Source organism: Diadema setosum, chromosome 14 (genome assembly GCF_964275005.1).
Source record: "Diadema setosum chromosome 14, eeDiaSeto1, whole genome shotgun sequence".
In the NCBI taxonomy this organism is placed as follows: domain Eukaryota; kingdom Metazoa; phylum Echinodermata; class Echinoidea; order Diadematoida; family Diadematidae; genus Diadema; species Diadema setosum.
In genome coordinates this window covers 3,635,169-3,654,298 of record NC_092698.1, presented here as the reverse complement: position 1 = coordinate 3,654,298, position 19,130 = coordinate 3,635,169, and the positions used below count along the sequence as shown (strand labels likewise).

The window sequence follows — 19,130 nt, the reverse complement described above, 5'->3', positions numbered from 1 at the left end:
TGTCCAAGGACGTAGGCACTGGGCGGGATTCGAACTCGGGTACTTCCTCCGATCTGGAGTCGGGAGTCTTATCCAATATGCCACAGCGCACAAATTGGGGCTCAGTTTGTAAACTTATGAGAATCTCTCCATAAAGATTGACCAATCTCAAGCTGCATGATAATGATCTGAGGACATTACTATAATAATCATCATATTTACTAGTATTTCTTTATCATTAGTATGTCTATATTATACAACAGATGCTTTCATGTGACATTTTGAGCTCCATGTAACTGGCAATTGCCAAAATGTTATATCTGTGATGATGCGATCTTTGGTGTCCCCTGTGAGAATGGCACTCAGAATCTTTTGTATTCAATTACGACTATGGATCATTTTGTCTTCAAACTGTAAACTGGAGCTCAGTTTATATACTTATGAGAATACGTCCATACAGATCGACCGATCTAAAGCTGCATGATAATGATCTGAGGATAAACTTCCCCTTCTAGGATAAATACCTCATACATCCCTCTCCGGAGGAAAAAAAAAAATGAAAAAAAAATCCGCGATCTCTCTAGCCGATGATTGATAACCAGTGTATACTACTACATTTCCAGATGTATACTATTACATGTACTTTCATTCTACTAGAGATAATGATTAAAAAAAAAAAAAGAAGAAATAACACATCCTGTATTTGGAAACGTTAAAGTTACGCCAGGTGCATTCCCACACCTTTTGTTAATCAAAATAGTAATGTAGTGATTGACAGATGATGTTGCATCAAAAGTATCGATATAATTCTCGTTTAGGATGGGTTTTTTTTTCGGGGGGGGGGGGGGGGTGGGGGGGGGGGAGGTAGGCCGATCCAAGTAGTGTACAGTAAATATGGGACATGCTATTGATAATCGGGGTATCAGAAATCAACCCGAGTAAAACACGCATTTGCATTGTATGAGCCATAAACTTAAAGACTATCGCCACAAGAGAGCGTCCTTTCACAAAGATGCCGCTGATATTCTCTGCGTTGATAGAATCCTGTACCTTCATTTTGACATGGTGACCGTGTACCTGGTACACACAGAATGAGGGCAGTGCTCATCGTAATGACTTGGAATTGATTTCCCAGTTGTTACCACCATGTTTCTGAGTTGTGATAAGGGGTCGTGAAATATCAAACATTAACTCAAAGTAAGTGTATGAAATACTTAGTTTATAGATGATATCGATAAAGCAGCGCCCTAAGCGAGGAGAAAGGAAATAATTCAGGATACTTGGGATGTTTAATAGAATTTAAGAAGTTTTTTATTTGTTTGTTTGTTTGTTTTTAGTAGGAACCTGCAGAACAAAATCTGACATCTTGTGTTTCGCAGATCCCGAGGAAAAGAAAGAAATGTGGCTGTTGAAAGGGAAAGTTAAAAAAAAAAATGAAAAGTGTAGCTGCACACGCACGCACGCGCGGGCACGGACTAACACATGCATCATTCATAACGACCCTAAAATCTCTGTATACAGGAACCCTGCACTTACAGTAATAGTAAAGTATGTATATAGGATTTTACTACGAATGTTCATAGCGATCAATTTATTAAGGGAGGAGGAGAGTGAGAAAGTAAGGACGATAACGAGAAACGAAGATAAAAAACAGAGACGCAACTAACACATAAGATAGCATCAAAGTAGTATATTTTGTAGTAGTTGTAAAACGTGGGATGTTTTACAGCACTATAATACCTCTTATTAAGTAGAAACAAATCTAATGTTGTTTCTACAATAGCAAACAGAAGAGGGAAGAATACTCTAGACCTGATAGTCCGGCTGGCAGAAGGTAAATAATGATTTCCAAATAAGGAAACTATTAAGCAAAGGGATACAGATGATACGGTTTAGCGTGGTGTATAATCATGGAGTTACAATGTTTGGCAGGCCAATTCACAGCATACGTTACGTAGGCCTATTATACATACTGCCAAGAGCTAAGACAGCATGGAAAAGATGTAGCATTCCCTAAGCAAATATTTTCTTTATCGTTGAGAAAACATTAGACTCTTTTCAACGTTTGACTATTCGCTAATCAGAACTTTAAATTTTGGAATTGCCATGCGAACATTCAATTACTGAAATATATATCAATGAATGTGAGCTTTCGCGTTTTATTTGTTTGGTGCTAATGCCTGTGTGACGTTGGCTTTCCCCGGCTGCTGTGCATTTCATACGATATGTGCATGAGTCACGCACATAACAGCTGGGTTTATTTTAATCGTTTATCGTCGCTGCATGTGCTTTGAAACGAATGATGCTATAAACGACGTATAGAATCTACAAAGAACGTGCTACCATAATGGGCTCAAATTTCAATCAATCGGCAGCTATGCATAACCATGGTGACGCTCATGTACCCTTTTCTCAAATAGCCCTTTCCATGAGCACACGATCTTACAGATCTTATCACGAAATTATATACAAGCAAGTACATTTCTTTATATTTCATCGCACGCGTTCTCTCTTTATATGTTTTTAATGAAATACACTCTTTGGTTCTTTAATTCAGCGCCCAGAAATGCAACCTAAGAAATTAAAAAAGGTACATTGTTCATTTTAATTTCACTATATAGAGAATGAGTCGATCACACTAAACATTATGATTTGTGTCACATATTAATTCCAACACTTTTAACCAACGACATTTGAATAACAACTTAATTTGAATAATGATAACTAATTTTGAACGATAACGCTTAGATGTGCCACCGCTGACCTGCGTATAGAGTGGTATAATAGAAATCAAAAGAATGTCTTAAACGGAAAGATCATGCGACTTGTATGATTGCCTTCCCCCAGCTCAATCCTTATCCCCCCCCCCCACCCCATCACAAGATTTTGCTGATTATGTGTTTTTGTTTGTGTGTGTTTATGGACATGTGCATTTATTGTTTTGCGTGCGTGTCTGTATATAGTTCAAAGTATCAGAAAACAACTCCTTACAGAGACACTTGTAAGTCTTTTATTTTTTTTAGTCCATGAAATAAAGGAGATATTCCATGTGTGTCATACCGAATAAACCAACTTGTTTCACTTCACTTCATTACTTAAATTTGCTACTTGTTTTATTGGTTTTAACTTTTCTTTTTCCCTCTTTTCAAACTCCAGCAATATTTCCCCTATAGAGTAGCGTGCCAAGCGTCCAAATGAGAAACATTCATGTGAACCAAGAAGAATTACCCTTTTAAACCACAGCTCATAATTCTCATTAAACGTGTATTTCTGAAACTTTCAAATGATGATGGGTATCGAGAAGCCCCATTTGCAGGTGTGAAACGTTCCCCCAAATTTGCCATTCTGTACGGAAAGAAGACTTTTCACCTGTCTGCCGACACTGTGCAAACGATATGAGAAAAGGCTTATGATATCGTCCCTCTTTGGCTGATAACTTGCATCTCCTGAAGCATAAATTCGTCAGTCTTTGCAGTATGAGTAAACGTTACGGAGAACAACGTTTGGCTATCGAATCTTACGGCTATAATGTCATTCGCACAACAGATTGTACGTTTCTGATTTCCGCGTACGCAATCAAGTTCTTTTGAGATCTCACATTGAGCGGGCTATACTAAAAGAAGAAAGACATTAAAAAAATGAAGAGTTACAGTTGAGAATTATCACGCATACAGTGACGTCAAGCTAACACTTTTCTTTGCTATATGTTTGCATTGCGACATCAATAGTTGTCACGTGGCTATAGAAAACCGTGTGACTCAGGTGTTACGTTTCAAACGTACGATACTGCATCCGCTCAGCACGGGATCAACTACCTTCTCTAGTTCTTTAGAAAAGGGGATTTCCTCCTCTGAGGGGGCGTGGCCATGAATACAAACACGGACACGGATTGGTGTACAGTGACGTAGCATTCCCATTATTTGGTGGCCCTTGCGTGTATTGTATTCCGTGAAATGTGTCAAATGAAATTATTCCTTGCAGATCAGTGTGAAAAACCTGGACTTTGCCACTTGTCATATTGCTGCTAGACACCTGTAGTTATCCCAAGCAAGTGCAGTAGATGATCATGGAGACAACACAGACACCTACAGGTATGGACGATCCACCTCCACCCCCGTATTCGGTTGCAGTTGAACAGGTAAGACATGATAATTAGTGATGTGTTATGATTTTGTCATTAATTGATTTTGAGTACCAGAGATATAGTATATATTTTGTCATCATAAACATAAACATAATCATAGCAATCTCCAACACGGCATCATCTCGTTCATTCTTCTCCTTCATCGCCCCCCTCATCTTCCACCTCCTCCGCTTACTTGATCACGATGTCATTGTCAATGGTATTTCACCTAATGGAAGGTCACGCCGTCGTCGTTGTCTTCCCATGTCTGTGGACTGTGTTCTCCGCGGATGAGAAAAACACAGCACTGTGGTGTAACGCAATATGAGTAGAGTCCTATATGACTGTCTATATACCATGCTCTTACGGCGCATGGCGAGTGCCAAGTTCACTTACAATCATATAATATTATAGCCAACAAATAACACAGATCATGATATAGGCTACACGATTATCGTGTATACTGTATAATGTCCGGGTTCGACGTGCATATCATTCACACCGTTAGCTCTTAGTGAGTAACCTTGCATTCTTGGCAATGGCATACACACAGCCGTGTCACTGTGAGGTCCACAATGAAATGAATGCCATGGCCATGGTGTTGTGCTCTCGTGCAGTGCACTGGTCCATATTGTGCACATTGATACTCACACAGCCATGCCAGCTGCTGTGTGAAATAATACAAGTTCAAATACACTCAGCTGACTGCACAATAAAACGTCAACGACATAGGAAGCGTAAGAGCATGTGGAGCTGATAACACAGTAGCTCCGTGGAATAGGCTACCATATCACTCTGTTATAGTTTCAGCTTCAGTTTGATTTTATTTGTCCACCTGTACAGATGTACAGCAATGCACACAAATAAAAATGAAAATGACAAAATCAGATACATTGTACTTCTAATCATACTCGTTGCAAATAGACTAACAGGTATACACAAAACGAAATGACATGCGTATGAATAAATTTACATATCATAACCATGAGGTACGAGTGGAGGAGACCGTCATCAGTTAAAGCAATGTACTTGATTGGGATGACGGCCTCGGATAACATCATATATAATTCCAAAAAAAAAAATCAAAGTTCTAACTGGAACTGTAGGAGGAACGCGGGGCTGCCAACTCTCACTCATTGAGAGTGAGACTCACTCATTTTGGTCCTTTCTCACTCTAAAACTTTATTTCATTTGCATGCATTTCTATTGATCTCACTCATTTTGACTCCTAAATTATAGCATTGGCCTATGGGAGTCTCACTCTCAACTAAATTTAGTTTCCAATGTTGGCAGCCCTGGGAACGACCAAAAAAAAAAAAAAAAATCACTTCGATCGCGACCTGTAATTTCACATGTGCAGTGGATGGAATACATTACTTTAAACAGCGGACTGTATAATGATACGAATACAAAGAACAGAGAAGGGGATACCTGATACCTGTAATAAAGAGACGAGAGAAAAGAGATTGACATGCATATTATACCATTATTGGTACCTCATAATTGCATATAGTGTTAGGATTAAGCCGCACCGTATGACATTCATATGATGGAATAAGAATTGTCTGCAGCTCTACAGTATATAAGACTTTCGTACGTGGAATTAACGTTAAGCATCATTCTAAATAATGCGAAATGATTTCACGAGCCCATGCACATCCAAAATTATGAATCCACAATGAAAGAGCAACATTATACTGTTTACACAGAGTTAAAGGAAAGTAATCTGCATCCGTATACATTGTATGCTATATCGTTGCCTGGCACTGGTCACTCTCGAAGAGTCCCCGGTAGCCATTTAGTCAGCCACCGTTATTGTGGATGACCATTAACTGTAGGTCCATGATGACACCAATCCTACAACGTGAGAAGCATTTTGACATAATGCATCATTTCAATACACTTTAATTTCAATTTATTTTCATATTTCTCATGAAAATTTAACACCCTCCCCCCCCCCAAAAAAAAAGTACAATTAGACAATGCCAAAATGTCAAAATACAAATAAGGCGGAACTTCATTTGAATGTACAACTATAAATCTCAATAAACAAAAAAAAAATATGTTTGAAGTAGTGTTGGTCTGTATGTTCAAAGTACGAGAAATATAGGGCCTCAGTACCTATTAATAGTACATTGGTCTCTTTACATGTCTCTTACATGTACTCCATTGTTCCATTTTTTTTTCTTTTTACATATAGAGCAGCCTTTTCATGGGTGTCACGGGGGGGGGGTGCGTTGGGTGCGAACGCACCCCACTTCAGACCCTTTAAAAAAAAAAAAAATCACCACTTCAGTCTGCGAGCGACCTCAACGCCGGACGCTAATAAATTATTATTTTTTTGTTGATTTTTGTTATTTTTTTTCCATTTTGTACCAGGGACAAAAAATTCGTGGGCAAAAACAATTCGCACCCCGGGCTCTGGCAGCACTGACTTTATACATAGTATATTGTATACAGTGTTTACTATTTATCGACCGTACCAGGGAGGTGGGAATCCCACCTCCCTGATACATCCGTACGATACGGAGCGCGCACACGTTTGGGTGTGCTACCAAGTAAATGTAGGGTCTCTGTACAGCACGTTACTTCTGACCAATCCATTTTGATAATGCGAGCCCGAGTGCGAGCCTTAACATAGCCTCATTAAAAAAAAAAAAAAATGGAGGGGCAAGTATATCATTTTGCCCCCCCCCCCCATAATTCCCGAGACGAGAAGATTTTCTTGCTTTTTTGACAGAAAAAAAAAAGTTGCCCCCATAAAAACACTGGAGGGGCAAGCATATTATAATTTTGCCCCCCCCCCCATAGTTAATAATTCCCGAGATGAGAAGATCTTCTCGCTTTTTGACAGAAAAAAAAGTTGCTCCCATAAAGATATTGGAGGGGCAAGCGCACCATTTGCCCCATCCCACATAATTATAATTCCCGAGATGAAAAGATTTTCTTACTTTTTTGTTAGAAATCTGTCCAATCATTTCGCCCAAAGTGTGCACCAGGTGGCAGGTTGCTGGATTTCAATTCTAAAAAGGAAAAAGTCTCTCTCGTGTGGGAGGGGGACACCCCTTCCCACACCCTCCCCCTTTCGGTCTATTTTCCATGGACTTAATACACCTACAGATTGACAGATTTACAATTGTTTCATCGAAAGTATGCACCAGATCTGTCACTTTACTTAATTAAGAAAAAAAAAGGCAAAAGTTCCGTCGCGGGGAAGGGATATTGGCGTAGCCAAGGCCCGGGGAGGGGGGCGATGGGGCAGTCGCCTCCCCCCTCCCCAAAATTTTGACCGGCGATTTGGAAGGCGGAAAAAAATAGAATCGAATATGAGAGAGGTATCTTGCCACCCTCCTATTGCCTTGTCCCTTCTATAGACTTAGTACACTATGGGGAATGACAATTTCCGTATTTTTCCACAAAGCGTGTGCTTCAGATCGCTTTCTTTCAATTCTAAAAACTCAAAAGCTCCGTCGAGCGGGAGGGGGTATCCCCCTCCCACATCCTCCCCCTAAGCTCTACCTCAATATACTTTGTACATACACAGAGATGATGCACACTCGGAATTACAGCCATTAACACTTCAATGGGAAAAAAAATGTTTAAATTATTATTTTTGGGAGGAGAATGGAAAAATTCAAGTATTGCACCAACAGTTTCCGCCAGATCGCTGAATTTCAGGTCTCAAATTATAAAATCACTTCGTGTGAAAGGAGAAATGCCAGTTATGTACACCCTCGTGTGCATGCTTTTTCTGTTTGATTGCTTAACAGACAGCGTTCATAATATTCATCATGCTTTTGCTTGGTCACGTTCATGATATTCAGTGTAAATATTAAAACAGAATGTTTATTTCGATGATAATATTTTATAGGTAAATTGTTCAATGATAATCTACATCAAAATTTATACTGCTACCTTAAACAAATGGGACTGTTTCAAGTCGATAAAACACGCAAAAACATGCATCAACTTGCACCATTTACAACATATAAGTTTTCACCGTGGGAGGGGGACACCCCCTCCCACTCCGTCCCCCTCGCTAATTCTGCTCGCTCTTGCTTGGTCGCGTGATATTCAGTGTAGCCCCTAAAATATTAAAACAGGAAGTTTATTTGATGATATTATTTTATAGGCAAACTGTTCAATGATAATCTATATCAAAATATACTGCTACTCCAAACAAGCGGGACTGTTTCAAGTCGATAAAACAAGCAAAAACATGCATCAAATTGCACCACCTACAACATCAAAATGCAAAAAAGTTCTCACCGTAGGAGGGGGAGACCCCCTCCCACACCCTCTCCTCACTCACTCTGCATGTTTTTACTTGGTCGCGTTCATGATATTCAGTGTAAATATTAAAACAGAAAGTTTGTTTCGATGATGCTATTTTATAGGTAAATTGTTCAGTAATAATCTACATCAAAGCATACTGAGTACCTTTAACAAGTGGGACTTCATCAAGTCGATAAAACACGCAAAAACATGCATCAACTTGCACCATTTACAACATCAAAATGCAAAAGGTTTCTACCGTGGTATATAGGGGGACACACCCTCCCCCTCGCTAACTCTGCTCGCTCTTGCTTGGTCGCGTGATATTCAGTGTAGGCCCCTCAATGATAAAACAGGAAGTTTATTTGATGATACTATTTTATAGGTAAACTGTTCAATGATAATCTACATCATAATATACTGCTACCTTAAACAAGTGGGACTGTTTCAAGTCGATAAAACAAGCAAAAACATGCATCTTATTGCACCATCTACAACATCAGAATGCAAAAAATTCTCACCGTGGGAGGGGGACAACCCCCTCCCACACCCTCCCCCCCCCCCCACCAAGATGAAATCCTAGCTACGCTGTACCCTTTCCCCGCTTGGTTTCGCCTTAAAAAAACAAAAAAGTCTGGGTCTTGAGAGCTTCCTAAATTCCAGATGTCTGTCAAAAAAAAAATCGTTACAGTTAGTGTCAAAACGCACCCCCCTTGAAAAAAAAGGTAGTGACGCCCCTGCTTTTGATTGAAGTTTAAAAGTTAAAGATGAAACTCTATTACTTGACAGTTATATCATATCAAACGTGAGATGAATACACAGTCATATATATGAGTCGTCATCTATAGTATGGTAATCAGATTCGATCCAATATGAACAGACACAACCAACCAATTGCTGATTCTGTTTGGTTTCAGAATATTTTGCTTACGGCTAAAAATGTGTGGAACAAGGAGACATAGATGAAAGCAAGATATTATTCAAAGGGGTGTACAAATTGATAAAGAAACTAAAATCGTAACAAGAACATATCATTTAATATGATAATAATCTTTAAATGTGCTTTACAATGCATTTATTTTCCCTCATATGGCATATTGTAATATTGTTTGGGGTAATTGTAATAAGACGCAGGTAAATTTATTGTTTTTATTTGCAAAAGAAGGCGATCAGAATATGTTCACACTCTACGTATACTTAGCGCATACAACCCCGTTATTCAAGCAGCTAAATGTGTTAAAAATTGATGATATACATAAGTTTCAAACTTCTGTATTTATGTATAAGTACACGCAAAATTTGTTACCACAGTCCTTTCAAAACTTTGTTGACTATAATGCCAACATTCATTCGTACCCTACAAGACACTCAACAGATTTTCATCTACATAATCCAAAATCTCTTATAGCTCACAGGTCAGTGAGGCATCACGGACCTGATACAGTCCGTGGAATGCTTTACCCGACTCCCTAAAGACACGAACATCTTTGTTTTCTATTAAAGCTGGTTTAAAGAAATATATCTAAACTCAATATATTAAGTAAGATAAAGGATAATAATTTGATATGATTTTGTTTATTTTTTGGTTTGAAATTATTTGTATCATTGTATTGATATACTGAAGAATTTATTATACTGTATATTATAAATGGCCCCAACACAAACATTCAGCTCACCTATTGCACCCGCACAGCACTCAGATCGCTCACATCTTCTTTTTCCCTCTAAAACATACTATTGTAATGTAGAACAAAAAAAAAAAAATCTGTATTTTCTGTGAGAGGTAATCCTGAGTTATTTTTCCCAATGAGGCCATCAGCCCAGTCAAGCTATATGCTTATGCTGACGGTCCCCTGCTTCCTAAAGGCCCCCTCACACCTGAGCGAATTGCCTGAAATGTGACTTGCGATGGCTGGCGAAAGGCATTTTTGGAAAAATCGTTTTCAGTGGTAATTGATAGTAAATCATATTTACCCTTCGTGTTTGGGTTCGTACACGGTCTGAACTAACAGTTGCGATTATTCAAATTCGCACGGGATTTTTGAACATGTTTAAAATTTCCCGACGAAAAAAAAAATAAAACACCTGTCTATGTACAAGTTGTTCATTTCAGTATATTATCTAGAAAACAAAATGGTAAAGCTTCATTGAGTGAGAAATAAAGTGAGATTGTTACGAAATCTTAACTTTTCTCCGAATATCTGAAAGAAATCTTGATTTTCATCACAACCGCATGCATGTACGCATATGATTGGATGATGGTGTCACAACCTTATACACTTCCCAAACTGATCTGCAAACAGATTTTCACTTGATTTCCACTCTTTGCATAGACTTAAAAGATATTAAAGCAATGTTTCAGTTTTGGTTGAGACCTAACTTAAGGCTTCTGACCTTTTTTGGTGAGATTATGAGTAACCTCTTATAAAATATTAAACAGGATGTAATTCCAAATGGAATTCAACGTTTATTTGATGAAAATTGGTTTTGAAACAGCTGAGATATCCAAAACAGAGAAATCCTACTAAAATGCGGGACCCATCTCTTATGATGATCGCTTTGTTTTACTTTGTTTTGTTTTCTTAATGTCTCGGTCATTCCAAAATCAATTTTCATCAAATAAACTTTGAATTCCTCTTAGAATTGTATGCTCTGTACTATTTTACAAGTTGTTTCTTGGTATCTCACAAAAAGTTAAAAGCCAAGTCCTCATCTCCACCAATACTATACCATCCTTTTAAAGCTTATATCAGCTAGACCATCAGGAGCTCATTGATTTGTTTTCCTATTCCTTCGTTAAGGTATCTCTTTTATATCCATTATATCCTCATGATAGAAGATATTGGTTAGCCCCACGCCTTTATCTTTGCTTAAATCTGCAGCTGTACAGTACCTAATCAGCTTCGGGAAGGATTTTAATCACTAATATGTTTGTTTCGGCTGCAAGCATCAATAGGCCAATCCCAAAATGTGGGGTCCTTTGTCTTACTATCTGCCAAATTTACGCCGGAATATTTTTGCCTCGGCTTGAAATTAAGATGCGATTCGGGACCGTGCTCAAAGTTGGCCTGAATGAAATAAATAAAGATTAAAAACAAGATGAAATGCTAGGATAGTAGAGGTTTTATCACATTCAAATAGAATTGCTTTACTTGGGCCTCTTCCTCCTCTCTCTTTTGAATCGGAGTGCCAATCCGTTTACTCAGATATGTATATTTAGGTATATGCATTTTTCCCATTATTTAAAGATTTCCACTAAAAATAAAAAGTATCATTTTTAATTTGTCCCTTTTTACTCAGGGAACTTGCCAAATGTAAAAGCATTGGTCTTCTTTTAGTCTGTGAATTCCGTCCATATTCCTTCTAAACAGTCTTGTGCTATCATTTCGCAAAATTTCACGCCTATCAAAATATTTGTATATTACGTGTATATTATGTATGAACCTGTATGTAAAGGTGTATGTACGTAAATTTGTTCATGATTAGCCATGTAAGTAATTTATGTGCCATTTCAGATGCTTGTTTAAATGATGATTTTTTTTTTTCTTTGTAAAGATTTTGCATTATTTTGATGTGGGAAAATATTTGAAAATTAAAATGAATTAAAGGGATGGTACAGTATTGGCTTAGGTGGGAATGCAGCTTTTGTATTTTTTTACGAGATGTTTAGAAATAACTTTGTGAAATGGTAAGAAGCCTACAATTCTGAGAGGAATTCAAAGTTTATTTGATGAAAATCGGTTTTGAAATGGCCGAGATATTCAAAAACAAAGTGAAACAAAGCGATCCTAATAAAAGGTGGGTCCCACATTTTTATCGGGAGAGCTTTGTTTTGGATATTTCAACCATTTCAAAACCAATTTTCTTCAAATAAACTTTGAATTCCTCTGAGAATTATAATTATGCTCTTTCATATTTCATAAGAGGTTTCTCATTATCTCAAAAAATCACCATCAAAAATGTTGGAAACTTCAAACCTCATCTCAACTGAAACTGTACATCCCTTTAAGATGAGAAATCTATTGAGTTTCCCTGATTTCAGAAATCATTGACATCAGTTGCAACCACATAGAAAATTAACAGAGGTGATGATGTAATCACCCACCAAAGTCTTATATATATATATAATAATGTATATATATATATAAATATATATATATATATATATATATATATATATATATATACATATTTATACATGAAGCAATATGAATAAGATGTATCTTCTGCGCATCAAATTGTCGGTTACCAAGCAACAATATTGCTGTTGTGTTTTTGCGGGTATGCTGGAAGATGTTGAAACTGCAATTACATTGAGCAAACACATGCTTTAATCCTGTGTGTGCATAAACGAATGCGTATTTTGTGTGATTACCATAAAGGGATGGTATAGTATTGGTGGAGATGAGATGTGGGATTTTAAATTTTTGCCAGATGCCAAGAAACCACTTATAGAATAATACAGACCATACTATTCTACGAGTAATTCAAAGTTCATTAGATGAAAATCGGTTTTAGAATGACTGAGACATTAAAAAAAAAATGTAAAAAAAAGCAATCCCGATAAAAGATGGGTCCCACCTTTTATAAGAATTGCTCTATTTTGGCTATCTCGGCCATTTCAAAACCAATTTTCATCAAATATACACTGAATCCCTCTTGGAATAACGTGCTCTTTCGTTTTTCATAAGAGGTTTCTCATTATCTCACCAAAAATGTTATAATCCTGAAGTTGATATCCCTTCAAAGCAGCGTTGGCGTAGTTGAGTATCACTTCTAAAAGCAGTATTCTCCAATGAAAACAAAAAACAAAACCGCAGAATAAATTTACACCAACCCTCTCCAGTTGCAATTACCAAGTTAATGACAACTTTTCACCGACTTTTGGGGGATTAAGCAGTGGCGGATCCAGAAGGGGGCGCAACCGGCGCACGCCCCCCCCCCCCTTTATTTTTCGTTAGAAACAAAAGAAAAAAAAAGAAAAAAAAAATGAAACCCGGAAGTGGCACCAGAAATATTAATCACGGCCCCCCCCCCCCCCCCCTTTACAGAATTCCTGGATCCGCCCCTGTTAAGTTATTATTTCACAGACAGTAAAAAGAGAATTCATGATTGGCTCAGAGGTAGCACCAGCTATTATCTGAAATGATCAATCATAATTATGAACGATGTTCGTTGTACATATTTAACTTCCTCTTTATTGCCCGTGGGCTGTGTTAACATAATTAGTTGCTGATGGGGCAGGCAAAACTACATGCCTTACTAAACATTACTCCTTTTCACAATTTCAGCGGGACAAGAAGGTACATAATATGTGTACACCCGTGCACGTTTAAATGTTGGTATTATTTTGGTTGGTTATTGTAGTCCTATACCAATCACATAATCGTCAAAGGGTGGTATCGTTTTGGTGAAGATGGGGATTCAGGTTTTAAATTTTTGCGAGATAATCATCAGAAACCATTGACATTATATGAAAGAGCATGCAATTCTAAGAGGAATTCAAAGTTTATTTGATGAAATTTTGTTTTGAAATCGATGAGATATCAAAAAAAGAAAGAAAGAAAATAAAATGGTCCCAATAAAAGATGAGACCCACCTCTATTAGGACCTTTTTGTTTTTGGATATCAGACATTTCAAAACCACATTTCATCATAGCATAATAACCTTTGAATTCCTCTTAGAATTGCATGCTCTTTCATATTTCCAAATGTGATTTCTCATTATCTCGAAAAAGGTTAAAACCTGGGCACCGTTTCATGAAAGTTGTCAGCCCTGACAAGTTGTCAGTTTCTGACAATTACCATAGTAGCAGTCAGACACCAGAGCTTCTCAGCCAATCAAAACCAAGGATTTTGCTGAAGTTGTCAGAGACTGACGACTTTCATGAAACGGTGCCCAGAATCCCCATCTCCATCAAAACGATATACCATCCCTTTAACCAATCAAGCCCTGAGGGAATTCTGGAGCAGAAATAGGGCCTAATCGTCTTGTCATTATCAAATTGGCAGCTTTGAACTTCACTGCTATCTGAAAATTCTTTAGATAGCCTCCCAGGCAATATAACATTTGATACTACTCCCTTAGAAGAAGTTTCTTCTTTTAAATTTCTTGGTGTTTGCGTCGATAACAAGCTTTCATGGAGGAATCATATTGATAACATATGTAAAATTATTTCACGTAACATTGGCGTAATGAATAGATTAAAATACTATCTTCCTTCATCTGCATTCTCTTTATTCTAGTTTGATACTCCCTTATTTAAACTACGGGATTCTTGCTTGGGGTAATACATATCAGATGTTACTTGATAAACTTCTTTTATTGCAAAAGAAAGCGCTTAGAATTGTTTTTAATTTACATACCCGAGAACATACAGATGCTTTGTTTTCTGACCATAAAATATTAAAAGTAAATGATTTGTATGTGTTTCAACTTGGTCAGTTTATGTTTAATTACAACAGTAACTTTTTACCTAAAATATTCCACGATTTATTTCATCGAAACAGTCATGTTCATAACTATCCCACGCGACGATCCGACGAATTCCATCTTCCGTTAATGAGAACCGCACATGCCCAAAATACATTTCTTTATACTGGACCCAGACTTTGGAATAATTTAGATAATAGTTTAAAAGATTCCCCCAAATTTGTCACATTTAAATACAAACTCAGAAAACATTTACTTTCTACTTATAATCTTAGATAATTTAAATTGCTATAATTTATGCTTGAGCTTTCACCTGTCCAGATGTCGCAGCACTTGGCGTGTTCTGTGTGCAGACCTCTCTTCTTTCTTCTCTCCTTTTCCTTTCCTGTCTATTGTTCTTCGTAGACTTGTATTGTTACCGTCTTCTCTCCTCTCGGTACTGTCTCGCGTCCAACAGTGTATATGCGTGTGGGTAATTGAATGTGTGTACGAATGTATTGTCCTTGTCATATTTTCCCGGTACACGTGGTTCAATGAACAGTGTCCGGGCACTTTAGCATTGGTATTCTATATTTTTTCCCGACCTGTGTATCTCAAAATAACTACATGTATACTGTTATAGAATAGTATATCATTCACTCATTATTTATCTAGCGATCCACGTCCGACAAGCTTTGCTTTTTAGTGGATCACTATTTTCCATGATCGAATTTATTTTCCGCTCGCCCACGTAGTATTTGTACAGTGTTCCTCTTTATTATTGTACATATATGTTGTTTTATAATTTGTCTCGTATATTACATAAATCTTTTGCAAGCGTTGAACAATATCATTTAATGACATGTATACATTGTACTATGTTTTTGATTTTCGTTGATTGGAAATAAACTATGATTGATTTGAAAATTGAAATTGAAAATGACTGCGCTAAATCTAAAAGAAAGTTGCATTAAAAGGTCCATGTGTGAGAGCGAGAAAGTTTGATCTTTTAGAATATATTGCCAATACAAAAATCCGCTATACATGTTTTTTGTTAATATTCAGAGGCCATCATAACAATCAACTGTCTTTTATCTCAACAACATGCTCTAATGAAAGACATTTTTTCTATCATTAACATCATAAAACACTAACAATGATTAGTAAAATTGATAATGAAAATATACTCTCAACAATATTACTGTATACCCCCGTCCCAACCCCCAATCCCACCGTCCCGATCTCTCTCCCTCCCTCATTCAGGTCTCTGTCGACCCGATGCCACCGTCGGAATACTCAGATAATTCGCCCTTAGCGACAGCAGCGGTGACGGCTCAGCCCATGCCAACCGCCCCCATGGAAACGAACGGTACTGGCGTCGAATCGGAAGAGGAGAAGCAGCGAAGACGGGGTTACTATGACAACGCTCCCGTATACACGCAACCTGTTGCTCATCCTAGGTAAAATATGAACACAAGTATTATACCTGTCGCAAAATTTCTGGCCACATAGCCAGTATGATAGCCTAGCGCTGCCGTTTACATTTATGTACTGCAGGAAAAATACCGAATAAAGTCGTGAAAGTGTGGATCGTGCGACACATGCTCTACGTTAAATTTCATTTACCTTTATGCATTGAAAAACAAAAGTGGTTGGAAACTCTCATGGAAGTGCAATTGATTAATCAAAGTTTGGAACTGAGATAATTATCGCAATGTTGACAATGTAATCTGTAATGATTACTGTCATTAACATTACTATTGTTGTTCTTATTCATTATCAATGTTTTTACTTCCATTGCCATTATCACCATCAACACTGATGATCTTGTGTGGTGATGTGAACGTTAGAATTTCAGACAATATTTTTTAGTATCAAAATTTCTTCACTCTTAATTGTAGAAACGGAGTTCAACGACTGTCATCCAGCATGCAATGTGAATGAAATGTCTTTTACATCGCATCGATTTGATGATCATCATAGTCACAATGATTGGTATAATGATTTCATTATCAAGGAATCAATCACTGTGGCTCTATGTATTGTGGAGTACTGTATGTACTGTAATCTATATCACATGACGAGAAACTTATACCATGGGTAATCACATGGCTCGCAATGAATCAATCAGACGTCTGCGCAACGTACCCATTAATTTTGATTCTGTCACACTCTCCTACTTGGTTTCATAGCACCACAGTGCGCTCAGATGATTGTTGCGCGTCGTGCTACTGCACAGGAAACGAGTGCGATGACGACTGTCTCTCATGCTTACTATGCTGCTGGATTTGGCGTGGACACTCACATGACCACGGCGGTCACGTCAACCACGATCACGGCGGGTGTTGCGATGGTGACGGCGGATGCGACTGCAAGTGTTGCTCGGTGAGTTTCGCCCGTCGGTCGTCCAACACGAGTTTCCGTATGCTGGCGTGACTGGCGTTACACTGTCTCAAAATTTATAATAACAATAATTGACAGTGCTTATATAGCGCATAACACAAAGTGATAATGTCCCTATGCGCTCAAAAAAAAATAAAAAGATTATACAAAAACATACAATTCCACTTACAGCGTTTTCAAGGCAGACTTGAATCTATTTAGATCAGTTTTTTGTCTTAATTTCTGAGGTAAATTATTCCATAGGGTTGGGGCATTAAAAACAAATGCTCGTTCTCCGTAAAATTTGGTTCTTCTGGTTGGACTAACAAATAAATCTCTACTTTTTGATCGAAGGTTCCTCTCTGATGTGTAGATTTGAAGTAGCTCCCTTAGATAATGTGGAGCAAACATATTATGGAAACATTCAAATTCTAATAACATAGTATCTTAAACTGAATCCGATTTTTCACTGGAAGCCAGTGTAAGCTTCTTAAAACTAGTGAAATTTGTTCATGTTTCCTGATTTTGGATACTACTCGTGCAGCAGAATTTGACGTCCTCTCGAATAACCAGATGTTGTTACGATCAGACACGAATTGGAACATTTCCTTTATTCGTGTCCATCTTTGCTCAATTTCGGGACATGTAGTGTGACGTCTGCTTCCAAACACGATTTTACTGGTTCGAGCTCCTGATGGCTGCTAAGCGTTGTCGTGCCTCTAGGCACACACGCACACACACACACTCTCACTCACACCCTGTCTCTCTACGAAAATCCACTTTTCTTTCTCTATACAGCTATAGTGATGACTTTTAAATACTATAATTACCTCCGCGAAGGGAGGAGGTTATGTTTTCGTTACCGTTGGTTTGTTCGTTCGTTCGTTCGTTCGTTCGTTCGTTCGTTCGTTCGTTCGTTCGTTTGTCTGTGCGCAAAATAACTCAAAAAGTATTGAACGGATTGGGATGAAACTTGCAGGAAAGGTTGAGAATGACACAAGTACCAAACGATTAACTCTTGGTAATGATCCAAGAATTTTGGGGGAATTTATGAAAGATTTTTGATATTTTGGCAGGTAGGGTCAATGAACTTGGGCGTTCAGCCTGGGCATATCACATAGGTTTGCATGCGTGCCCTAGTTTCTGCTAAGGCGAGGCGCGCCGCGCATCTGAGGGTTTATGACGTTACAAAGGCTTCTATATTAGGGATCTCGGGCAATTTTTCAGTGGGTGGAAATCACAGATCTCCATATGGAAGAGCAAGATCAAAAGTAACTGCTTGGCGGAGGTCTGCGCTCTCGGAGTGCTTTTCTAGTTATATATGTTATGATTCATTATCTTTTGTATAACCGATTTTACATCTGCACAAAAATTGATATATCTGTGTACTAATCTATCTATCTGATCATTTTATCGATAAACCTGTCTCAAGTATAAAATATTTTTATCTTTCAGTCTATTTTTTTTTTTATCTTTCTATCCTATCAACTTCTGTTATCCAGGATGGATGCGACCATGATTGTGACTGTGATTGTGGCGGCTGTGATTGTGACGGATGCGACTGCGACCTTGGAGACTGCGACCTTGGAGGCTGCGATTTTTGAGGATACCCCAACGTGCAGCCTGCATGATGAACCCTCTTCGTCAACGTCATGTAAAACGCACTGTTTAACTTAAACTCATTGCGCATCAATAGACGAGGTTCCGTGACGTCAAATGACGCATTGCCAGCGGGGCAAAGACAAATCACGTGTGTCGTAAGCGCGTAGCTCTAGCGCGCGGGACGCGCACAGAACCCGTAACGCTTACGCGCTTGCCCACGCGTATGGGGGCCCCCATATGCAGTTTTTGCCCCTGAGCATGGCTTGATGACGTCATTTGAACTTCGTCCACTTAATACCTCAGACTGCTCAGAATGATGCCACGGAGAATCATATGCTGCCAGGAATTCTTACGAGA

At 38.1% G+C, this 19,130-nt stretch overlaps 1 protein-coding gene across 1 annotated transcript; it reads left to right on the top strand.

The window, feature by feature from the left end:
• The first annotated feature begins 4,039 nt into the window (after positions 1–4,039).
• Positions 4,040–18,775, top strand: LOC140237568 (uncharacterized). Its single transcript, XM_072317504.1, has 4 exons — positions 4,040–4,117; positions 16,053–16,249; positions 16,982–17,174; positions 18,674–18,775. Exons 1-4 carry the CDS (start codon positions 4,040–4,042, stop codon positions 18,773–18,775), a joined length of 570 nt encoding a protein of 189 aa, XP_072173605.1.
• The last annotated feature ends 355 nt before the right edge of the window (positions 18,776–19,130 follow it).